The sequence below is a fragment of the Hyaloscypha bicolor genome (genome assembly GCF_002865645.1).
Source record: "Hyaloscypha bicolor E unplaced genomic scaffold K444scaffold_13, whole genome shotgun sequence".
Lineage (NCBI taxonomy): Eukaryota > Fungi > Ascomycota > Leotiomycetes > Helotiales > Hyaloscyphaceae > Hyaloscypha > Hyaloscypha bicolor.
The window spans coordinates 1,641,923-1,665,798 of record NW_020194515.1 but is presented as its reverse complement, the minus strand read 5'-3'; the positions used below and the strand labels follow the sequence as shown (position 1 = coordinate 1,665,798).

General features: G+C 46.0%; 7 protein-coding genes across 7 annotated transcripts; 4 read left to right on the top strand and 3 right to left on the bottom strand.

Annotated features, from left to right (window-relative positions):
- Window positions 1-2,710: 2,710 nt before the first annotated feature.
- Window positions 2,711-4,626, top strand: K444DRAFT_639798 (DUF1446-domain-containing protein; the record flags this gene model as incomplete). Its single annotated transcript, XM_024884420.1, has 6 exons — window positions 2,711-2,754; window positions 2,826-3,219; window positions 3,276-3,423; window positions 3,480-3,956; window positions 4,009-4,444; window positions 4,491-4,626. The coding sequence occupies 6 exons, from the start codon at window positions 2,711-2,713 to the stop codon at window positions 4,624-4,626; spliced, it is 1,635 nt and encodes a 544-aa protein (XP_024743706.1).
- A 109-nt stretch (window positions 4,627-4,735) lies between these two features.
- Window positions 4,736-7,092, bottom strand: K444DRAFT_639797 (uncharacterized protein; the record flags this gene model as incomplete). Its single annotated transcript, XM_024884419.1, has 4 exons — window positions 4,736-5,599; window positions 5,641-5,834; window positions 5,962-6,032; window positions 6,110-7,092. The coding sequence occupies 4 exons, from the start codon at window positions 7,090-7,092 to the stop codon at window positions 4,736-4,738; spliced, it is 2,112 nt and encodes a 703-aa protein (XP_024743705.1).
- Window positions 7,093-7,739: 647 nt separating this feature from the next.
- On the top strand, window positions 7,740-9,711 carry K444DRAFT_659024 (MFS transporter-like protein). The gene is made up of 7 exons (XM_024886324.1): window positions 7,740-7,894; window positions 7,949-8,160; window positions 8,214-8,410; window positions 8,469-8,860; window positions 8,914-9,037; window positions 9,091-9,221; window positions 9,301-9,711. The coding sequence occupies exons 1-7, from the start codon at window positions 7,820-7,822 to the stop codon at window positions 9,640-9,642; spliced, it is 1,473 nt and encodes a 490-aa protein (XP_024743704.1). The 5' UTR covers window positions 7,740-7,819; the 3' UTR covers window positions 9,643-9,711.
- A 2,055-nt stretch (window positions 9,712-11,766) lies between these two features.
- Window positions 11,767-13,036, top strand: K444DRAFT_517097 (AAA-domain-containing protein; the record flags this gene model as incomplete). Its single annotated transcript, XM_024873744.1, has 2 exons — window positions 11,767-12,314; window positions 12,361-13,036. 2 exons carry the CDS (start codon window positions 11,767-11,769, stop codon window positions 13,034-13,036), a joined length of 1,224 nt encoding a protein of 407 aa, XP_024743703.1.
- Window positions 13,037-13,207: 171 nt separating this feature from the next.
- K444DRAFT_517052 (kinase-like protein) lies at window positions 13,208-13,888 on the bottom strand (the record flags this gene model as incomplete). The annotated part of the gene is made up of 2 exons (XM_024873739.1): window positions 13,208-13,339; window positions 13,388-13,888. 2 exons carry the CDS (start codon window positions 13,886-13,888, stop codon window positions 13,208-13,210), a joined length of 633 nt encoding a protein of 210 aa, XP_024743702.1.
- A 1,741-nt stretch (window positions 13,889-15,629) lies between these two features.
- On the top strand, window positions 15,630-18,658 carry K444DRAFT_639794 (DUF21-domain-containing protein; the record flags this gene model as incomplete). Its single annotated transcript, XM_024884418.1, has 3 exons — window positions 15,630-15,925; window positions 15,976-16,342; window positions 18,443-18,658. The coding sequence occupies 3 exons, from the start codon at window positions 15,630-15,632 to the stop codon at window positions 18,656-18,658; spliced, it is 879 nt and encodes a 292-aa protein (XP_024743701.1).
- Window positions 18,659-19,948: 1,290 nt separating this feature from the next.
- Window positions 19,949-20,640, bottom strand: K444DRAFT_624274 (uncharacterized protein; the record flags this gene model as incomplete). The annotated part of the gene is made up of 2 exons (XM_024882380.1): window positions 19,949-20,066; window positions 20,129-20,640. The coding sequence occupies 2 exons, from the start codon at window positions 20,638-20,640 to the stop codon at window positions 19,949-19,951; spliced, it is 630 nt and encodes a 209-aa protein (XP_024743700.1).
- Between the last annotated feature and the right edge of the window lie 3,236 nt (window positions 20,641-23,876).

Genomic DNA, 23,876 nt, shown 5'->3' with positions numbered 1-23,876 from the left:
CAATATAGCTAGGGTCACGTGCTTGCAATGTAAACCAAGTAAACGATACTGAATTGACTGCTGTTCTACAGTGGTAAGTAGCCCGTATATATAGCCCTGAACCCCCTAAGTCACATGTACTAAATCCCTATGCCAGCTGAACCGATTACAGCTATACAGGGTATTCCAGCCATACAGGGTATTCCAGCTATACAGGGTATTCCAGCCATACAGGGTATTCCAGCTGTACAGGGTATTCCAGCCGTACAGGGTATTCCAGCTATACAGGGTATTCCAGCTGGACAGGGTATTAAGCTAGTGCACAGCCCCATGGCGTTCGGTTCCAGGGCTTACTAAGCCTATTAGGGGCCTCAGGCCCCTAATTTCAACAAAGCGGGAGAATATCGTTCAACATTGCTCATAGATTGGCGTCTTGAGGATCGATGTCCTCGAGGAAGATGTCGTCCGTTCAATCACCTTTGGATATCATTCGAACCATTTGGTGGCTGGCATTCTTTCGTATTATTCAGAAATCTTGCAACTTGCGTGGTGTCTGAAAAAACTTCGGTCTTCGGTGCACGTCTCTGAGAAGCTGAAGCGATGGGTCACGAGGCTTTTGCTACAAGTCATTGAGACAGAATGATACTGTAGATTCTTCAAATAAACTACCTCTTGCTTGTGGGTGTTGCTCTGGCTATTCCCAGCCCCATAACGATACTAGGGTCAAATAAACTAAGATATCAAATCGCCAAACAGCCGGGTGCCCCGCATTCTCTTCGCGTGTTGCCAGGGGCCTAAAATCTGATATACCCCGCCGTGTTATCAGTAAATCTGATATGCCCTTTCCACCCGCCGCATTAAGCTGGCCAATTAGTTAATGGGAATCACATAGCCCATTGACATCGCCATTAACGCTGCTATCGCTGTCGCTGTCGCCCCCTAAAGTAACCTGAATACCCTCAACGCTACCACTTTTTAGCGAGGGTATCGCGATCTATGCTATAGACTTATATACTTCCATGCATTACTCATATATTTTATTTTCACAAATTAAATATACTTTTAATGAGGTTTTTATTAAAGTTCTATAGATTTTGAGAATCAGAAATAGCTATGGAGGTCAAGGCTATAAGTCTTGTAACTAACCAGGGCCGTTGCCCGGCAGCAAGGGAAGCACTCTACCTATGGGGCCTTATAGGCTTTCCCTGGCCAAAATATAGCGCACAGGCCCTATAAATATCGCTAGATCTACTCTTGCTGCAGGCTATGGAGCCCGTAAGGTTCATTACATTAATTAATTGGCCAGCTTAATGCGGCGGGTGGAAGAAGGTATGTCAGAATAGATACAAAAACAGTATGCCCCTGCCAATCCCTGCAACATCCCTGTTTTGCTCGCGTAGCATTCCTAAAACATGGGTGTACGCCCAAAGGGGAAATGACAGGAGGCCAAGTCTGATTAGAATACATAAGCACCCTCTCTGGGTAAACCCTAGAACGGGTACTTATATAATTAAGAATTGAATTCCCTTCTAGCCCCCTTCCCCCGCACTTCGCAAGCTAATTTTTATAATTTTATCATAAAATAAGGCTTTCTTTTTCGGCTATTCTTTAGCCCCCGGTATATATATAAAAGGTAGGCAACATATACGTCCCTCTGTCCCTTACTTATAATTGCTTAGGAAGTATATCCTCAAGGATATATATACGCTCCTGTAAGGCGCCGAAGGCGCCAAACACCGTGCCCCTAGCCTATTAAGGTCCTCGTATTAGTAAAGAATATACTTTAAATATAAATATGCTTTATATACAGATATGTCCCGTATACAGTTGTGCCCTATACGCCGTAAGGCGCCGAACGGGGTGCCCCTAGCCTATTAAGGTCCTAATATTAGTAGAGAAATAAGCTTTAGAATTCCCAGAACTAGCGCTCTGTCTAGTTTACTGATAACACAGCAGGGTATATCGGATTTTAGGCCGTTGCCAGGGGTGACAATAATCTTATGTTCTCCACCCAGGTCTTCACCACTGTGAGTTCTTCGACCAGCGAGTTGGTCCGCCCCCTGACCCCTCGGTTAAAATCAGTAAGCGAGGCGAAGTAAAAAAGGGGAGCCAACGGCAAAGCAATTACCACCGGGCTCCGGCTCCGAAGATGTAGTTATGCCCTCAAAGCTTGAAGTGAATGCCGATGGTAAAGTGAGAGCCTTAATTATGCGCGTTTTCTCAAGGCTTCACCCATGGATGCCGGGTATGTCAGGCCCGATTGACTCTTCGGCCGGGAGGGCCGAAACGGACGTGCGTCGGCGCTTGGCCCCGACTCGGGAATATCTACAAAGGAAGACTTTGAAAAGCACTAATAGTTTCCCCCACACACATTTCGAGGCCGCTCTTTGTCGCCCAAAGGTCTGCTATGCGAGATTTCCCCTCATCTCAGTTCCTTAAGCCATAGTCTCGGCCTACGGCATGCCATACGAGCTGCCGAGCTAGCACATAGTTTCGGTCTCTGGCCGCCGGCCAACACGCGAGAACTCATCTCCATGCTACTATAATTGCAAATCGGCGAGTACAGTTGGTTGAAGACTTCGGATTCCAACCACGCTTGGATTCGAAGATCCTACTTTTCCACTCTCCTATGCTCGGTTGTCTTTGTTCACTCTTTGACAATCTCATGCTTCTTTCAATTATAGCCCTCTCTCGCACTTCCTTAGACAGACGAAGTTGATGTTATTTCACAATGCCTTCAAAGCGAAATATAAGAATCGGAAACGTCTCTGGCGCGTAAGTCCCCTCTTCCATTTCCTCATTCACATCAAATGAATACCATTAAAGTTCCTTACCAAAAGCCACAGCACGGGCGACAACTGGACAGCCATGTCGCGCATGGTTGCCGGCGGCGCCGTGGATGTCATCACCGGAGACTGGCTCTCTGAGATGAACATTGCCTGGAACGCGATTGCGAAAGCCGCGGACCCGGATCTAGGGTACGAGGCTGGCTTTCTCACGCAACTGGAGAGCTGCGTAGACGACGTGGCCGCAAAGGGACTAAAAGTCATTACTAACGCTGGCGCCTTGAACACAGAGGCTCTGAAGAAGAAGGTGCAGGAGATGTGTGTAGAAAGGGGGCAGGAGGGCCTCGTTGTTGCCAGCGTCGTGGGTGATGACATTTCACATTTGTTGAAAGGGAAGGGCCGCGAAGAAATCAAGAAGCAATTTCGGCATCTGGATCACTGGAATGTCCACTTGGTGGGTGGGTGCTGGCCAATAACGTTACGAGCGCGGTGGCGTACATTGGGGCCTAGGGTATCGTCGCTGCGTTGAACGCAGGGGCTGATATTATTATCTGCGGTCGCGTCACCGATGCAAGTGCTGTGATAGGAGCTGCCACGTGGTGGTACGGATGGAAAGAAGATTCCTTTGACCAACTTGCTGGAGCTCTGATTGCAGGCCGTGAGTTTTTGTCTTGTCCATCCACCTGCGAGGAGCAGAAGCTTACGATCCTGAAGACCTGATTGAATGTGGACCTTACGCAACAGGAGCCAACTTTTCTGGCTTCAGAGGCTATCTTCCGCAACTCGTAGACTTGCCCTTTGGCATTGCCGAAATCCTCCCAAATGGCGAGTGCTTCATTACGAAGCCGGAAGGCACATCTGGGACCGTTAACAAGTACAATATTACCGCACAGCTGTTATACGAATTGCAAGGAGAGTTATCCTTGAATCCGGATGTTGTGGCAGATATCTCAAAGGTCTCTATCGAGAATACGCTCGAGATGATGAAGACTCAGTTGAAATATATGTTTAAGGACAGCAATTTCAGCAAACTATTAATTGAACTATATGGTGCCCCAGCATCCGACCCAAAATCTCAACAGGAGGGCACTTGTTTTCTGAGGGTATTTGTGCAGGCACGGAACCTGGCAGACGTTTCGGCAACCAAATTCAAAGATATTGTTTATGCATTGCGGATGCAAAGCTATCCAGGTAATACGAGCTTGGTTATTGTAATTATGCGAATGAAATTGACCCAGAACAGGCTACCACATGAACCTCAATTTCCGAACCATGGATCCGAAGCCCTTCATGGAAATCTTCCCTTCTATCATCCCTCTTTTTGTCATCAACCACCAAGCTGTGATTGGATCAAAAGTCACCGACATCCCTCCACCAACCACGACTGCACAATACTGCATTGTCAGACTATCATATGAAACGAGCAACGTGATGCCGCCCAGCTGTTTTGGTGGGTCCCGAAGAGCACCCCTGGGTAGCATTGTGCATGCTCGCTCCGGGGATAAGGCAAACAATTCGAACATTGGCTTCTTCGTCCGACGCGCAGATGAATATACCTGGTTGCAGAACTTCCTGACCGTGGATCGGTTGAAAGATCTTTTCGGAGACGACTGGAAAAGGGGGGATAGTGGCAGGAGAGTTGAGCGTGTTGAGTTCCCCAATATTCTCGCTGTTCATTTGTAAGTGACACTCCATGCGCATTGGATAGGAGCTTATTTCAAGTAGCCGTGTACTCGATTTTCTAGATGGTGGCATCGCTAGCAGCTCCCGGGTCGATGGCCTGGGGAAAGGGATTGGGGAGTTCTTGCGGAGCAGAGTGGTTGACGTCCCGGTGAAGTTTTTAGAGCGTGGATGGATATAAAATGTATGTTTCTTTTTATTTCATGGTTTAAGGTCACAGCATAGATTTTTTCTCATGTATGAGCAATTTGGCAAAGAAGGCTCGGGTGATGAAGAGTGCGCCGGTGAATTTATTGCATCGTTGTATTTGAGAATTCCGGCCCAGATGGTAACGGTGCCATGCCGTCAAATGCATCAATATACCCAAGCCAGTCTTGAGATAACTGCGTCACTGGGTCTCCGCTAAATGGCTGACTGTAGAGCTGCTGAAGATCTCCAAAGCTATTCCGAAATTCCGAGTCCACAGCCAGTGGCGAAGGTGAATAGTAATCTAAGTTAATAGACCAGGCAAGCCCACCATTACCGCACCAAGTAGAATACTGCATAGCTAAGTCCCTGGCTATCTCTTCGGATCTATCTTGACTAGACATAGTTTGGTTTGGCTGCTGTAATGGGGTTGAGGGCCTCGCTGCTACGAAATGGTAGAAGGCGCGAGGTGAACACTGAAACTTGATAGCGTCTTCAATGACGGCATCACTGAGCCTATCAAACACCTCATGGCAGTGCCGCAACGCGTTCCATCTTTCAGAAACGGCAACTAAAACGTTAGAACAGGCACGGGTGTCGTTCACGATCTCGATCGTAGACGGATCTTCGGGAAGGACAGCCCCAGATGGAGGCGAGCGCCTTGTCTCACGAAAATGACACGAGACCGCGTATATGTATGTCAAGCCAGCCATGAAAACAGAATGTAGCGTGATCCATGAGTAGTTGATCTTTCGAGACCGATAGAGATACGAGTATAGATTCACGGCCTGTTTCGAAGCAGTGAAAAGCTTCTGCAGACTTGTCGGGTCGCGTGAGATATCTGACAGCATCGGCGATGGTCGGAAGAGCATAAGCACCGCATTGTTGTACACTAATTCATACCATTCCTTAGATCGAAAACTGGAACGTTCTTTGGACATTACATGAGACAAGTCCATGTCTGGCAACTCCAAGTCTTTTGAGGTCTGGCGCCACCGATCTAATTAACGGCGAGTTCGTCTCTCACAACCTTCGCGTTGCTATCGTTATGTTCTGGCTTTTTCAAGCTACGAAGGCACCGCATGATCTTGCCACACAATATACGATACTTGGTGATATGAACAAATATAGCTGTTCTGTTGAACGGCTCATCGGATGCGGCTTCGTTAAAGAATCCGGAATTGATAAAGTGCTCATTTTCAACTGAAGGGAATTGTCACGGCCTGGACAAGCTGTGGAACTGGAATGCGGTGTGTTTGTGTAAATATATGTATGAATAATCGTGCCCTAAGGGCGGTGAAGAAGCTATATATACGCCTGTGCACAGCACGTGACAGGAATTCAACGTCGCAGTCATCTGAATTGATGGCTACCGGCCGATCCAGTGTGATGCTCACAACACTGCCTGGATTAGATATTTGGTTCTAAGCCACGCTAGGTTGGACGTTGGATGGCAGTGGATGAATTGGAAGACTCACCGGTCAAGATCAAACACGGACCAGAAACATCTCCGCCAAATCTCTTGGTCGCCCAGCCTTTTCCGGTCGGCGTCGTCTAGTACGGTCTCTGGTTTGATCTGATATGCAGATTCGCGGTGGAGCCCAAGTTCATATGTAGTGTGAACAGCAATACCGACGAGATGCCACATGCTAGCGGAAGTGTCCTGGATCGAGCTGCTCAGCATCGCCCTTGAATGATGGCTTTCGGCACTGGGCAGCATTTGCCATTCGTATTTGGAGACGTTGGCGTTTGCGATCGCCAATACCATGTCGAAAACAAATGCGTCAAACAGATTGTCTTCGTAAAAGGAAGGTTCCCGATAAACAAGCTCAGAGACAGAGAGAACGAAGGAGGGAAGAAGGAAAGGATAGTAGAAATGGTCATGAGCAAGATAGCTAGCAATTAATTTCTTTGCCAGGGACTCTGGGGGCAGCGATTCCCCGCCAGTCTTTGGAAGCTGGGCAGAATAGAGTTTATGAGAGGAAGATGATCTATCACCCACTCCGCCGACAAGCCCAGGGCCATTCGGCTGAGGCTCAGAGGTGACATCTACGCTTGCTCTCACGAGGCTAGCAAACAATACACCACTCGTGGATCCAAGGTAATAACGGTCGCCAGCTACCGCTGATGCGAGGAAAGATACTTCGTGGATGACATCGCTGCCCGATGCCGACTTGGACGCGGTATGGGGGGAGGCAGGGTTTTCTGGTGTCGAGGCGGGAAGTGCTCTTGCTGCTGTCGTTGTCCTAGCTCTTGCCAGTTCACTTGACAGAGCCGCGTTCCTGGCCTCTGTCTGCCGTAATTTCCGTTCAAGAGCCTCTATCTGAGACCGCCGGTAGAGTGGGTCTTTGCTTCGATCGGTGTAGGTGCATCCTGCCTCGGCCTTTTGGCATTGATCGTATGTCAGGCGCTGCTTGTTGCAACGGGATTTGCGGCCATGGCATCGATCACACGCCTGCATGTTGGCCTGTGGGTGAGGGTGATGCTTTCGACCACCCGGCTTGGCAACTGGAAGTCATGCTTGAGGAGCAGTGATCAAGAGTGGGTGATGTGGAAGGGCCGACCATGACAAAAGAAACTGCGAGAAAGTCCGGCAACAGGGTTGAGATCAGAGAAAAAGTTCCGAGTATGACTGTGGGGGTGTTTGCGGAGAAGCTGGCTGCATCTGGCATGGAACAATTTTGGGGATGTGGATCCGCGGATAGCAAAGCGGCTGCAGAATAACCGAGATAGTGCAACCGCCCCGATTGATGCCAATACTGGTTTCTTCAGCTGAAGAGTTGTGGAGCTAAATAGATAGATAATGTCCATTTACTATAGTAGTCCAAGAGTTCTTGATCATTCAACATCTCTCTTGATTTCTTGCTGCCCATCTTTCTTCCGAGAAGTATCCCCTCCCCCTAACGTTCGCCTCGGCTCGCAAGCGAAGGTTTCGGCGTGCGGCGCCGATGGCCGGTCATCTCAGGGGCTACCTCTCCTACCCCACTCCTCACTCCGCAAACGCCTCCTCCGAACCTTAGAGTGGGCCTCACTCTTCACGGCCCACGCCGTATGCATGCATATTCCCTTGTTAATGCTACTTATAGTTGGGGTGGCAAGCATCAGATAGTTTCCCCCATCATCATCCACATCCTCCGTTTTGGAACGCCGGGTTTCCGCATAATCTTTCCTCCTACAAACATCCCTCAATGTCTGCAAACATTGAATCAGAAGAAAAGGCATCTATGCCCGCATATGCTGAACAGGAAGGAGGCGTGAAAGGAGTGAGTGCCCAGTATCAATGGCATAAGAGCCAGACTGCTTACACCGAACGGAAGACTAGCAGCCTGTCCAGCAGAGAACCTACAGGAAACCCAGCGGAAGTGAAAGCTCTCCGATGGAAGCAGGACTTGCGGATCGTGCCGCTATGCGCTGGCATTTACCTCCTGTGCTACTTGGATTGCTCAAATATCGGGAATGCAAAGACTCTCAACTCGAACAAGCACCACGACCTCCTTTCTGAGACACACATGACCAGCTATCAATATACGTACGAGCGTGTTTCTCTCATGTGTGACCGGAACTTCGAGTTAATGATGACAGGATTGCACTCATGGTCTTCTTGATTGCATATGCGATCTTTGAGGTTCCTTCCAACTACTTACTCAAGAAGCTTAGCCCCTCGAAATTGATTTCATTTCTAATGTTTTCCTGGGGTGCGCTGACTATTGGACTTGGTGGCGTCAAGAGCTTTGGACCCTTGAGTGGCGTTCGATTTCTGCTTGGGGTTTTCGAGGCCGGTGAGCAAAAGCCTGACATTGTTTCTGCAGACTCTCATAAACTAATGATTCCCAACAGGCCTCTTCCCGGGAGTAGTTTACTACCTGACCTTCTGGTACCGAACTGATGAAAGATCCATTCGCATTGCATTCATTCTCGCATCGGCCACGCTCGCTGGCGCGTTTGGTGGTGCGTTGGCCTATACAATCGGCCACATGGACGGAGCGTCAGGATTAGCAGCTTGGAGGTGGCTTTTTATCATTGAAGGTATCCCAAGCTGTCTGTCTTCCATTCTGGTATACTTCATCTTGCCGGATTATCCAGAGACTGCAGGATGGCTATCTGAGTCCGAGAAGGCTCTTGCAGTCGACCGCCTTCGCGAGGAAGGTTCTCATGGCCTGGGGAGGAGCCTAACCTGGGCTGAGGCCAAAGAGACCTTGACTGATTATCGTCTGTACGCGCATTATGCGGTGAGCATTTAGTACTCTTTCCATCAGAATCGCCAATTGACAATTGACTGAAGATTTACTTTGGCATCTCGTGCCCATTCTCGTCTCTGTCGTTATTCACACCAAGCATCACCGCTGGCCTTGGTTTCGAGAACTTGCAGGCACAACTCATGACCGTCCCTCCTTACGCTGTAGCATGTAAGTTAATGACATCCTCTCTTCTATACACCATCAATCACTCACCGTTCAAGACGTCGTTACAATCCTCGTTTCCTGGTCCGCTGATTACTTCAACGCGCGCGCTCTACACTCCGCTATATTCGCCACAATAGGAGCCGTTGGCTTCATAGCTTCCGCCCTCCTCCCAGCAACCTCATATCACGTAAGTCAAGTTTCCATCTCCACGCAACCACCACCCACCACAGCACGTATACTGTACTAACAGAAATACCACGATCCAGTCCCGCTACGGCTGCCTCATCCTCGCCGCATCCGGCGCATTCTCCTGCATCCCCTCTCTGCTCGGCTGGATCTCCTCCAACATGCACACAACAGCCGGCGCCGGTCTTGCCATTGCGCTCAACATATCATTTGGCGCACCGGGCCAGATAGCCGGTGTTTGGATCTACAAAGCCAATCAAGCAAAAGGGGGATACCCTATTGGACACTGGACGAATGCCGGCCTGTTGTTGTTTGTGGCTGTTGGGTGTTTAGGCTTGTTGGTATACTATCGGAGGCTGAATAATGGGGTTTTGAGGGACGGGGGACTGGGCGTCGCAGCGAAAAGGCTTTATAGGTATTGATGGAAAACCCGTGCCTGAAAGGTAGATAATCTTATGTGTGCAAATTGTCAATCCATTTTTATTCCTTGCCGTACTAAATAAAAGCACCCTTGATGTCTACCTTAGTAAAGAAACCGAGCTTCAATGGTACCAGTGTCACGTTTACTATACGCCCGTATTATAGCGGTTGATATTAAAACGTGGGGGACACACTCCGTAAACTATTACTTGATTTAGTACGCACTACTTATAGTACAGTACCGTATTGGAATACTATCCGTATACGATAAGACAGTTTCGTCAATCACACGTGACTTTCTCGATGTAGTCTTGACTCTCCTTTTAGTAAGAATCTTTTCCATAACAACAAGAGCCTCTCGATTGCTATTGGGAGTTAATAAAACCTCTATCTTGCGAGTATAGCAAGTTTGATTTGTTGTTTATGCCTTTAAGTGTGACATATGGTGGTGAGAATTAAGGAAGACACGTCACGTGAAAGCCATGTCCCGTATACTTAGTATTCAAGTAGTAATATTCCGTATTATTATATGCAGCACATATTAATTGCCTGACTATTGGTCTGTACTAAATACGGCAATTCTAAACCTAACACAGAATGTCAGATGCAATCCAACCTCTTCGTTTCTAAACTCCTTTCCCCCTTTTTATACGGGGCTGTGTAAAAATTCAAAAAGCGAAGCTAAAAAGATGTCAAACCATTATCTGCATGTCTCAAGCCACTGCTTCCGCGTTTGGACTACTCAAAAGCCACTGTTTCACTTCCTTTTTGCCACGTCACGCGTAGTGCAACCGCACTTCACGGTCGATTTCGCATTTTCTGTTTAAGGTTCGGAGTCCTTCAACTGCAGGACTATTCCTCACCAGCCGGGCCCGATTCACGATGGTTTTCTTCTTGTTTGGTCCCCTGGACGATTCGTGGCTGGATTCATGGGCAATTGGCAATGATCTTTACACAACATAGCATGTGATCCTTTGTATTCTATTTACGATTTCTAATTTCGAAACAGCAGGCAAATGCCCCCTTCCATCGCATTGGCTTTTGATCAAGGGATTATAAGTGGAAATAACATCCAATGGGGCTCTGTTGGGCCTGATGGAATTTTCTTCTTCAGTCTCGCCAACAACCAAAGTACGAAGCCCTTGCGATATTACAACACGATTTATGCTAATTCAAACCAGTTTACCACACCCGAGATGCAAACTTGGTTGCAGATGTGAGCTGCAAGCCTGTCGACCAGTGAGTCTTTATTCCGATCCTCGGTATCTCCAGCTCCCAAGACCGTGGCCCCCTGCTTCTAGCCGTAACGACCCGAGGCTAATTTAAATAGTCTGACCTTCTCCCCTGGCGGCGCATGGTTCCTTCGCTATACTGATGGTACCGTCAGGCTTTCCCTAAAAGGTACCTTTCCAGACGTCTTTCACCGACTTCTCAGGAACCACATCGTTACCCGAAACTCGTCCGCTCTACAGTATTCCGACATCACAAATGTTTGGTTCGGAGCCGAAGACACCATCTTGATCCAATTTGCAAATCGAGGATTGCTCTGGGAGGGTATTCCAGATGAACTCGCTGAGAAGATCAGCGAGATGCATGCGGAAGGGTGGATTCTCTCCAAAGGCACCTGCCTCTCACCTCTGACCAAACACTACTACTTTTTTGAATGGGTACGGCCGTGGGGAACCCAAGCGAGTTGGATTTCTAAGACGCCAGAAAGCGGCATTCTTCAAACACTCTTTGTTCGCGAAGTACTTGAGGGCAATCTTCCAGTCTCCCACACATTGACACCCGAAGAAGCTCCGGGAACAGCTATCTCTCCATTGTTTGAATCAACATGTGAGGATCTGTGGGAGGAATTGACCGCCCAAACTTCCAAGTCGTACATGACAAATGACGAATTCAAAGAGGTCATGGAAGAATTGACGAAATCCCTTCCGGCCTTATCACGAGGATACTCAGGATACATCAAGCTGCAGGAAGTTTGGGACGTCGCGGACCTGAACAAAGATGGCAAACTCACACTCGATGAATTCACGTTGGCATTTTTGATTGTTGTGAAATTCGCTGCCCTTGGAGCGGAGATGCCGAAAACCATTCCAGCAAAAATCCTCGAACAAGTGAGACACATGAAGGCGCCAGTTCCTGGAATAAAACGCACCTTTTCCATTGGGCTTGACGAGGACGATTCAGATGATTTGGCCGAAGATCTAGATGGGCTAAATCTGTCCTCAAAGAAGCACAACTTCAAGAAGAGGATAACAGCCCCGCTGTTGCCACCAAGAACGGTCCCCAATGAATTCCAAGATAGCAGAAACCCGCCAGGTGTCAGCACTGAAAAGAAGGAGGACGAACCAAACAGTCGCAGTGCGGATGCGAAGCAGTTGAGGGAGTCTTTGCAGAGCTCGATTGTTAGAGAGAATCCTAATGTTCAGTGGGATGATGTGGCTGGATTGGATGCTGCGAAAGAAGAGCTCCAAGAGGCTGTAGTACTCCCACTCAAGTTTCCCAAGATGTTCAGTGGGAAGCGGAAGCCAAGGCGAGGAATATTGCTCTACGGACCGCCTGGAACGGGGAAGAGTTATCTGGCCAAAGCTGTTGCGACCGAGGTAGAATCGACACTGTTTAGTATCAGCAGCAGCGATGTCATGTCTAAGTGGTATGGGGAGAGCGAGCGGTGAGTCTGGTTCCTGGCTTGCCAAGCCGCAAACTAACATGATCAGACTCGTCAGGACCCTATTTGAAATGGCCCGCGAGCACAAGCCTTCGATCATCTTCATCGACGAGCTCGACGCTCTCTGCGGCAACCGCGATAGCGCAGGATCAAACGAGCACACTTCTCGTATGAAGACCGAACTCATGGTCCAAATCGATGGAGTGGGCAACGACAATACCGGCGTTCTGCTTCTTGCAGCCACAAATCTGCCCTGGGCCCTTGATCCGGCCATGCGCCGCCGGTTTCAGCGGAAGATCCATATTCCGCTCCCAGATGAAGAGGCTAGAGTTCGCATGTTCGAGATACATGTCGGTGATATCCCGTGCGGACTTGAACCGAAGGACTACGCGGAGCTCGGCAAACGAACGGCTGGTCTTTCGGGCAGCGATATCAGTATTGCCGTCCAAGATGCTCTTATGCAGCCGGTCAAAAAGATCTCGTCCTCCAAGTTCTGGCGCAAAGTCAACGTTAAGGGCAAGGAAAAATGGACCCCATGTAAAAAAGATGATCCTGGTGCAACGCCTATGAATTGGCGCAAGGTATCGGTGTCTCAACTTCTTGAGCCCACAGTTGAGGTTGAGGATTTCTTCAACGTCCTGGTTAAAGTCAAGCCTTCCGTTGCAGAGAGCGAGATTGTGAAGTGTGTAGAGTGGACGAAGGAGTTTGGTTTGGAGGGAGCATAAGAAGGAGGACTCGTTTCTGGTGGGTATGTCCTGGAGTGTCCTGTAAGGGTTTGAAAGAACATTTGCATGTAAACTAGAAGCAGACTCAATATCCTGCTTGGGGAAAGTACATTTAGAGACACTGTTTTGTCCACCCAGAGGCATCCTATTCACAAGTTCCTTCGGGTTACCTCATCGATTGACTCGACCGCCAGCTGCAATTTCTATCCGTGTCAACCAAGAAGACCTGAGCACCTGGGATGCACTCGAACGATTCTGTGGCATTGGTTCAAGCAATGACCTTATGGTTTTCCTGCTACTTTCCTGAATTATATCAGCAATGTTGGGCCCCTCGTTCACAGGATGACTTACATTTTCTACGTTTTCAACTGGACGATACCCCCAGAGACCACTGCGATCTTGCAAATACTTGTCATAACATTCGTCGCCTCCTTCGGCGGCGAAGGTCCAAAGTAGCTTCCCAGTCCTCATCTCTATGTATACAATCGCCAAAGCCCACATATCCACGGGCCTTGGATCGAAATGCCGCTCAACAAAGACCTCAGGGGCTAGGTACGAGGGACTTCCACATCTGTTGCTGCACAGCCTTATCTTTGACATTTCTCCACCAGATACCCAGAACCTCCCTGCATGACTGAAGTCTGTTATCTTCATTGTACCATCGACCGCCACTAGAAGATTCTCGGGGTTGGTGTCGCGGTGTGCTATACCTGTGCTGTGTAGATATTCCACCCCACGAACGGCTTGCTTGAAATAGCATTCAGCTCTCTCAACACTCAGCCTGCAACCTCCCTGTGTTAATGTATATAAAGTTATGCTGGAGGAAAAAGTGACTTCATATCCAGGTCCCATTTCGTCGTCCAAAAACCAGATTGTGTCAATATTTTGGTGATCCAGTGTCCGTAAGAAGTCCGACGCCGATCCTTTCTGAGGCCTTTTTTGTTGAATTCCTATGTGGTTGATGCTTGCTCACTGTGTGGTTGTTCAATGTTCCCTTGCGATTGGTTGATTGATGATTAGAAACCTGCGCCTCATCACAGGGAACTCCATTTACTTCTTCCTTCTGAATATTCAATTTGTTAGGTTGAAGTGCTACCCCGAAGTCAATTCTCTGCGGAAATTAGCCAAGTAATGTCTCTTCTTGTTGTGGACTGACCTTTTGTAGTGTCACCCCCTCAATTGTCCGTGCTGCTGGCCACCGAAGTCCTAGAAAGCTATCAAAGAAGCTGGTACTGGGTTCGGATGCGCCAACGGGATGTTTGGGTTTGACCCGTGGCAACAGCTCGCAAATATTCATCGTCTGTTAATCCCCAGGCGTGATTGGTCTTGATGTTGCTTTGCTTATTGGTACGTCCAGCTGTACCTGCTTTGCCCCACGAAAGAGAACACCTCAAGCCCTTTTGGATCTGTTGTCTGTTCGCCACTCCTGAATTGAATACACATGTGCGAGGTGACATGTAGGTTCTGTAAACATGAACAGGCAATTAAGTATGTGAAGTGAAATCATTTTGTTGCAATGTCCCGCGAGTCCCTTGCTCTTCTGATACACATCTTCTCATTTCCGCCACTATAGAAATCATTCTTATCTCGCTGCGACACGATGCTCCATCATCACGATGTTGTTGTGAGACCCCGCTTTAGATCTCAAATCGCAGCGTTGATCAGGAGAAATGCCTCATATGTGTGGCAACTTGAGGGATTTCTTGACGTCGCGGACCAACCGGAAGACAAATGGTAATATGAGGGATTTAACCTGTCAATCCTCTTAGTCACAAACGAAAAAGCTATTTTGAGAGATAGTTTCATGATTTCTTGTTGATATCACTTGCTCGCTGCCGACAGGAGTCCGAATTTGAGAGAAGACCCGCCAGAGGGAATTTGAATCAGTGCTGCTCGCCTTAAGCGCTTAATCCTTTGAATTTTGACATGAACATACGATGAACTTCTAATATCTTTCTCTCACTGCCTTCAAGGACGAAGGAAAATACCTCATATGAAATGTAGCAATGTGGAGAGAAGGGATTGTCCACGGCCGGAGGTATCCTTACTAAGACTTACTAAGCGAAAGGGTCGGCCCAACCCCCTTTCACCTGTCTCTGTTTTATTAGTCCTTCCATGATGGGCCAATGATTTTCAGGGTTCCAAGCTGCGGGGACCTGTCATGCGGCATTTTGGTGATAGGTCCCCACAATTTCTAGGATTGGGACGTTGCACAAGGATGGGGTTTGATGAAGAGTAGAGTGCCTCGACGGACGCACTTCTTCAACCTGTTTCACCCCGAGGAAGTGTGATGCCACCAATTCTTCGAAGATATTTGATGATGGTTAGGGAAGATGTTGTAAGGTGAGTTCGACAATTTGGCCCTCTGGGCGGTTGAAGAACTGAATCGGTTTGCAGAACTCTGGCAAAAGAGACTATTAATAAGACATTATCAGAGCTTGATGTGGCAGGTGGAACTGACACTATACTGTACTTCTTCAATGGGTGCCTTTCAATTATACCAGTCCTACTAGGAGGTTTATTCGCAGGTTTGACTTTGGCGTGAGTAACCCATAGGAACTACCGGCTTGAGGCTAACTTCATTTAAAGTTTCATGGGGCAGGACCACGTCCACCTCCAAGTGATCTCCAGATCAGGTACTCGCAAAGAGAGGCAAAATGCGCTGAAAGTTCTAGGCGTGTTGCAGAGGGGAAGGCACTGGGTGTTGGTTTCATTATTATTGGGCAACGTCATCACGAACGAGGCACTCCCGATTGTATTGGACCGAGAAGTGAAAGGGGGGTGGTTTGCAGTTCTCACCTCAGCCCTTCTAATCGTTATTTTTGGAGAGATCATCCCCCAGAGCATATGTGCCAAATACGGACTTTCCGTTGGTTCTTGGGCGTCGAGGTTCCCAAGCAATCCTGCCTGGTTATTCAACAATAGCTAATTCGAAACAGATACGTCTTGTGGCTAATGTACGGTCTTTTCCCTATTGCGTTCCCTATTGCCAAGCTTCTCGATCTATTGCTCGGCCGCAACCACGGCATGGTCTTCGGTCGATTGGGATTGAAAACGCTCTTAATGTTTCACGAGGGTCTTCATCACTCAGCCCGAGAGCGTTTGACTGTCGACGAAATCAGCCTCTTGTCATCCGCACTTGATTTCAACGGTGTTCGAGTTTCATCGGTGATGACACCAATTTCCAAGGTTTTCAGCTTAAGTTCTGACGCCTTTCTGAACGATATGACAAGATATAATATTTTGAAATCCGGCTACAGCAATATTCCTATCCACTTGCATACTCAACCAAATACGGAGACAGCGGTATAAAGTGACGGGAATACAGGGCATATTTCATAATATATTAATAAAGACCACTAATAGGCCCTGTAGGTCTTAGTTTCATCTCCCCATAATAATATCCTAGTCCCTGTAAGCCCTGTAAGGGTCCCCTGAAGCGATCAATTAACCCCGCACCCCCTCAAAAGAAGTAAATAGGAGCCAAACCATAATATTAAACTATACTAATATATAGCTACCTTCTCCTGGCCCTTCTTTCTACCTTCTTTATACTCATTGCCCCCTTCTAAACGAATTATCTCTTATATATAATCAGGAATTACTATAATCCACTCTTGAATCTTACTTTAGGGAAGATCCGCCTAGCATTTCTCCCACCTTGCTCTGAGCTTTTTTCTATTACTTATAGGCCCCCGCCTAGTAGTTTCCTTTTTCATCCAAAACCATGCTTTCTTAATCGTATTAAGATCAGGTGAGTTTCCTGGCCAAAGCATTTTTATAATCTTCCATAGATTATAAATCTCCCCTTAGTAATATGACTTATAGGCCGGTATATTATCCTCTTATATGATCGTATTAGGGCAATTCTTTTGGCACTCCCTTACAAAGGGCAAGAGCTTCTTAATTAATATCCTCTTCTAATATTAATATTAATTAATTCCTCCTCGTCTATTCTTTATAACAAAGGCCCTAGTCTTCTTATTATGCTTCTATACCTTTCGTACGCCTCCTGGTGCCCGGCTATAGACCTTCTTCTAATTCCTTAGCCACTTCCTTTACTTCTTCTCCCACTTTTGTTTATTAGCCTTCTTAATTAACGAATTCCTTGTATTAAGATTAGCTTTATACTCTCTCTTTTCCTCTATAGTCTCCTTTTCCCATATATAACAAGGCCCCTTCTTATTAAAAGAAAAAGCTCCCTAAAATATAAACTCAGAAAAGCCCTTTTACCTTTTTTATATATAATACTTATTATATGCTTCTCTAGGTAATCTCCATATACGTCTCTTGTCTCTCGTATCTCCTAATTATACTATAGTCTCGTCTATAAAAATCACATTTTTCTAGTCTTCTAATATCTAGTATACTTGCTCCAAGTACTACTCTAATTGCTTCTTTTTATTGAACTTATTCAGTCCAGGCTTTACTATTAATTTGCACTGAGAATAGCCTGCTTGCTTGAGGACTTTCCAGATAGTTCTGGGAGTAATTTCGTACCCGCGCTTTCTCACTTCCTTTATAATTATAGTATAAGAAAAGCCTCTTATAGTCGAGTTCTAAAGTATGACCTTCAAAATATACTTAATCGCATTAATTAAAATTGGAGATCTTCCAGATCATAGTATATTCAGGACATGACTTATTTCCAAGGGCATATCCTTATTCTCTCTCTAGCCACGCTCTCTAGTAATAGCATATAATCGATAAACGGTTGTTTTGGGCACTCCTGTAGCCTTTTTAATCTGAGCCGGAGTCTTTCTGTCCTCAAGCATATAGATTGCCTTAATTCTCGCACTAGTGGAGTGCTCTTTGCATATGGCAGTAGAAATAACAAGTTCAGTTAAGGGTGCAGGTCGTATGGGAAGTACCAAAAGCGGTAGGCTTGAATTATTGTCTTTATTCTCGTCTTCTGAATTAGTAGGTAAATTATACCACACATCGTCTTTATCTTCAGTATACTTATCAGAATGCTCGTTATTAGATGAATCAGGGGGTGACGAGAGCTCTAATTGCCCATCTAATAAATCAGGGAAGTCAAAAAGACCTCCAAAAGTAGCTATAATAAATTGAAGCGAGAGTAAAGAAGAATAAAGGATATGGGAGAGCTTAATGGGGGGATAAAAGCTCAATTTACCCCGCTACCGATTACGGACATATATCTAAAAATATAGGGGCTAAGGCCCTATAGAACGCTGTGGCTTAATGTAACGTCCTAATCGAGCTGCATGAGGTTTCAGTGAGCCTTTAGGGGTCTTATGGCCTTGACTCAGTGTAATTACAGTGGCTGCAGGGCCAAGTGAGACACTACAGGGCATATTAGAGACCCTAGAATTATGCATGCCCTGTATTCCCGTCACTTTATGCCGCTGTCTCCGTACATTCTTGAGACTACTGCCAGTGAAGTCGCTTGTTTCAACAAGCCTCGAGGAAGAAGTAGCCATAGGGCAGATCTCGCTGGAGAGCTTGCCAGTTGTTTCTTCGACTGAAACTTGCCTCGAAGTTCTGAATGTCTTCAAAGAGAGAAAAGCTCAGGTGGTGTTGGTGATTGAACAAGGCACAGCGCTGCCCCTGGGAATCGTGACAGCCAGAGACATCTTCGAAGAACTAATCGGAGAGTAAGTTCGACTCCTGATATTGTTAGCCCTTGATTGACTCACTGTACAAGCACAATCAAGTTGAAAGAAGTTTCCGAGGATGTTTCCATTCGGCAAATTATAAAAAGGACCCCCCCCTTCTACTAAAAAGGACCCCCCTAAAATTTTAAAAAGGACCCCCCCCTAGAATTATATATAGAGCTTTGAGAAGTAATTATTAGACTTAGATTTAATAGTTTCATAAGACGAGTATACAAAAATATTAGAAGGAAGTAGTATTTTTCATGATCTTTGAGAGAGATAGCACGTGATAAGCCCCCCTTTTTGCCTAAGAGCTATTATAAGCTCTAAGCTTAATGAAGTTAATACTAGTTAGCTAATGTCGTAATCCGAATCGAGAATCTGGGGTAGGTTAATAAGGCGGAATAGGGAGTTTTTTGTAAAGTCCCTTGAAGTCACGGGATCTGGCTTGGTTATGAGCCCCCTAGAGCCCAGGATTATTCCTACGCTAAAAGTAAGGACCCTAGCTAAGAGGTTAAGGGACCTAGTAGAAACCAAAGCAGATACTACTAAATATAAGGCTCTTATTATAGTACTATTACCGTGTGATCTCTGGATTTAGTCTAGTACGATCATTTCGCTTAGTCAGTTCTCACGCTTCACTTGAGTTCTTTTCTAGCTAGCTTTAATTAACTCTATTTATGAGAAATGCAACTCCCTACTTTGCGATCTTTGCGTGCATTAACTCTTTTTTTGGTGGTTTTGGCTATCTAGGGGGGGGGTCCTTTTTAAAATTTTAGGGGGGTCCTTTTTAGTAGAAGGGGGGGGTCCTTTTTATAATTTGCCTTTCCATTCGCTCTAACTAAAAGATGCTACATCCTCAGCAACAGGAAGAGATTAGGCGAAAGTTGTGGACAACAAGGGGAAGGAAGCGGCCCCCATCTATTCCTGCTATTGCCTTTTCTCTATTTAATACAATTTCATGCTCCATTACTACAGAAAAGTGCTAGCTACTTCCTCTGGTGTCAGTACTTTTTTTTTATTCGGTGTGCTTTCGGGTGGAAGTCAGTATTTGGGCATAGTCCGCCACCCCTGTTCCAGAGTTCGCTTGGCGAGTTGGGAGGAGATAACTCCCTTCAAACGGTCAAATTCTCCACAACTTATGGTCTCAGATCATTAAAGATGAGGAATTGGTAGCCGACTATACATTAATGAATCTTATTCTGCCATGCAACTTTTGCCACCACGCTCTTCCGGCTAGCGTATACGTCTCAGTACCCATTGACTAGTCTTCGTTACCCTTCAAGAACGTCAACTAATTTAACCTGCCAAGATTACCTGCCTGATACGAGCTTTCCTTTCGCACCAGGGCAGGCTGAGGCACTTTTGGGATGTGGTTTGGAGATGGGTTGCCATCTCTTGGGGCCGCTCGACTATAGAGAGCGGTCAGAAAGTCTCTACTCAGTGTTGCTCGTAAACTGAAATACGGCCTTACCACACTGGACACGTGCCAGACCTTTCGAAGAGCCAAGGATCGATACAGTCTTGGTGATAAATGTGGCCGCAAGGGAGTATCCTGACTTTCTCTCCCTTGACAAAATCATCCGTGCACACTGGGCAGCTAACGGATTCAGTTTCTGCCTCTGCCTCTGGCCCTAGTCTTGTTCCTCTTTCCAACGTTGTTTGAGGTTCTCTCGACAGGCCGGTGTCGGAGGCAAGAATCTTGCTCCCAAGATCCTGCAGATCTCTCTGCGACCCGATATTAAATGAAACGACTGGTATCGACTCTAGGGTGTATCTTCTAACAGATTTCTGTTGAGGTTCTTGGTCTACACGGAAGTGTGGAACGAAGCGGATGGCGGCGGCGGGAAGACGTTTTCGATACGAGAGCCATACAGCAAAGATAATGATTGCGACTAGTCCAACAAGGAGACCAATTGATGAAGTGACTTGAACAATGTGGCTCGTAGCAGTGGTCGAGTTGCTAGGTTGCACGGCAGTTGGCATGATCAAATTCAAAGTCAGGAAGTTGAATGGACAGAGAGACGGAGAGGACTTACGGATCAATGACGTTTTACAAGAATCTCAAATTTAATTCGGAGGCTATGTTGACATGGGCTAGAATCGAGGTCTCGTTTTGCAGGTCTAGACGTTTCTTAAGGGTATTCTGTTTCAGGGAACGAGTCGGTTTGTACTTGATAGAAGGGCGACGGAAAACCTTAGGGACATCTGTTCAGATAATTATCGCAGAGCCTGGAAACCCAACTGATTTGATATTTCGGGGTTGCGTCAGTCCCCACAGCATCGTCCGCATTACACATAGAGGTTGACCAACAGAGAGTTTTCAAGACATTCAAATTCATTTTAATTGGTCTCACGTAAGAAATTGTTAGCAATGGACCAGGCATACCCCACCTCACCGTGATTCAAGTAGCACAAGTGGTTCCGCGCACAGGTAGCAGCAAGAATGGAGCGGGCCAAAATGCCTCAACCCAATCGAGTGTGCTTTACCCAAATGCCTCAACAGTGTTAGTTGCGAAGCTGGGGGATTACTGTCGCGGAAGGTTATCCCGCCAATGGCATGTTTATTACACAATTTAGTAATTTGATGACGTTGTCTCTCTGCGCCTCAAACATATGATCATGGTTGGATGTTGCACTGTAGCTCACTTACTCGCTTCACAAGCTACAACTTTTGCTGCCATAGGTATTCAATAGCTGATTAGCAGCGGATATTTGTTAGTCGTGCGTTTTATCGAATGATTGAAAGCCATGAGACCTTCCATCCTCAGATCTATCAAACGTGCCTTTGCGTACTCTCCCCTCTTCTTTAAACCACCACGGGACCCTTCGGCTGCCAACTTATTATTTTCAAAAGTTCCCTGGCAAACCCCATCAGACTATAGGATTGCTGTAGGCTCCTTCAGAGAATACGCCATTCTGGGGATTTCAGGCGGGTCGGGTTATCGATAAATGTGTACATCGCTCTCATCTATGGACTGCTTTATCTCTGGTTCGAATATTTTCCCATGTTCTTCATCCAGATATACGGGTTCACTCTCTTCCCCAGGAACTTGCCTTCTTAAGGATACTCATCGGAAGCTTTGTCGTCATCTTCCAGTTCCTCTACTATACACGCAAATACGTTGAACTTCATCAGCCTGGAAGGAGGATCAGACTTGCGAGTAAGATGGTTAGACATGACTTGTGACAAGGATGGATTCAGACTGGTTTGAAATGGAATAGTGGTTTCTAGACGAGCCGTAATTGGTCAAAAAAGTTGAATCTCAGATGTTTTAGGAGGGTGTCCTGTTTTCAAATTGATTTGGTCAATGCTGTTCAGAGGGCAGATCGCAATTATAGACTAGATTATTATTAGGCTTGTGACGGCGGGATCAATGCAATGGTCGAAGGCTCAAAGTTCAATGAATCTCATGTATTGAAAATACTAAGCTGGGGAGCAAAGAAGGGAGGAATGCCTCGACCTTTTAGTATTACTTTGCCCAAGCCTTCTGGCTTAGTTCCGTTTTAGGCCTGTTTCCGATTCCCTATTCCCGGCAAATCATGCCGTTATGCCAGCCGTTACAAGGCTCTTATATATTTTTTAATTTAAAAAAAGAACTTGTATTAAAAATATTTAATAAGTTTTAAAAACTACTTAAATAATAACTCATATATTATATATATAAACTAGATTTAATGAGAGGTAAATAATAATAATAATAATTAATTCTTTTTCCTGCTTATCTTTTAAATTAAAGTTTATTTTAGTAATTATTTAATTCGAATTAATTTGCAAAGATAAATATTTAGAAAATAAAGAATTACTAAATTAGTATTCGAATATTTAATATATAATACGAAAAATAATGAATTATTCTCGAGAGTTGTAACGGCACTGGCTAGGGTCACATGGGGTAGCTATTACCTGGCTAGCCGGCGTTCCAGTAGTTTTAGTTAGTATCTCTCTCCTTTTATCCTCTCCCTCTCTCCCTCTCCTTCTTCTCTTTAGCTTAGTATTTTCAATACATGGAATTCTCTGAATTTTGAGCCTTTTCGACCATTGCTTTAATCCCGCTATTACAAGAGCTAATTAAATTATAAATATAATTTAAAACTAGAAAACATATAGAATTAAGTATAGAATCAAGTATAAAATAGTAAAATTATAACAAGCAGATATCGAGCTTAGTATATTTCTCCTTATATAAAAATACCCGGATATCTAATATTTCTACTTGTACTTAGAGCGAGGTTGTTTGTATATTTGCGGATATACTCGTTCTTTCCCTCGAGTCTGCTCCTAGCTTCCTTGGTTTGAAAAGGCCGATTCTGCCATTTTTATTATAAAGTAGAGCATTCTTTTTCGACCAATTTTCGCGCCTTTGCGCACATGTATTAAACAACGTCAGCGTATGTCCCTTTAGCCTCGTCTTTCGCGCTCGCTAAAAGGATATCTTCCCTTTATATAGACTTACTTGCATGTGCACTCAATGCACTTGTAGTACATAGTTTACTTATATATAAAACGCGGGCCGCGGCACACTCCCGGCAAGAAATAGTCCTTATAAACCCTTTATATAATAAATAATAGTTAAGACTCCCGGTAGCAATACTCTAAGTAACTACACCGGCTACTCCCAGTTCTCGCATTCGAACTAGTTTGAGATTCGGGGAGAAGTCACAAAAAGTTGCCGACGAAAACTCCTATTATCACACTCGGGGGTTGGTTAGGGGTGTAGCCGACGCAAATGTCATTCACACAGAGTCAAAGATTAGATAGTGATGAAAGGGAGGTCTGAGGAGATCGTTGCGTCTTATGGGAAGGAAGACAAGGCTAGACCCGATTAAGATACCCTGAAAGCCACCTGCATGTCACTGTTTCGGGTTCTTCACGTGGGATCACGTGAGTGGCTTGCTGTTGCCGCTCTGCCAACACTGCTTCGTGGGGCTGAATCAGTCAGCTTCAAGAAAACGTCATCCTCGAGCCTTGTACGTTTTTGATGATGGCACATTTGATTCTTCTATGATACACAGACGCAAATACTTTGGATACTCGCTGTTGAACGCGAACCGGTACCTCACGTCCACTGAGCGCATGTGGCCTGGGCCAGCACATCTCCGCACACGCAAGGCTCTGTGGTAAATGAGAAGTCTCGCAGATAGCTTAGGACCAGGCGACCCTTCTGCATACTTTTATGAATGGAAGCGAACCGATGTCTGATCCCCTTTCGATCGGTGCG

Bases quoted from the DNA above. Each gene is read 5' to 3' on its own strand.
- K444DRAFT_659024 (XM_024886324.1), top strand. From the start codon at position 7,820: ATGTCTGCAAACATTGAATCAGAAGAAAAGGCATCTATGCCCGCATAT. The intron at 9,038-9,090 runs GTAAGTTAATGA...TCACCGTTCAAG, and splicing joins CCCTCCTTACGCTGTAGCAT to ACGTCGTTACAATCCTCGTT. The intron at 9,222-9,300 runs GTAAGTCAAGTT...ACCACGATCCAG, and splicing joins TCCCAGCAACCTCATATCAC to TCCCGCTACGGCTGCCTCAT.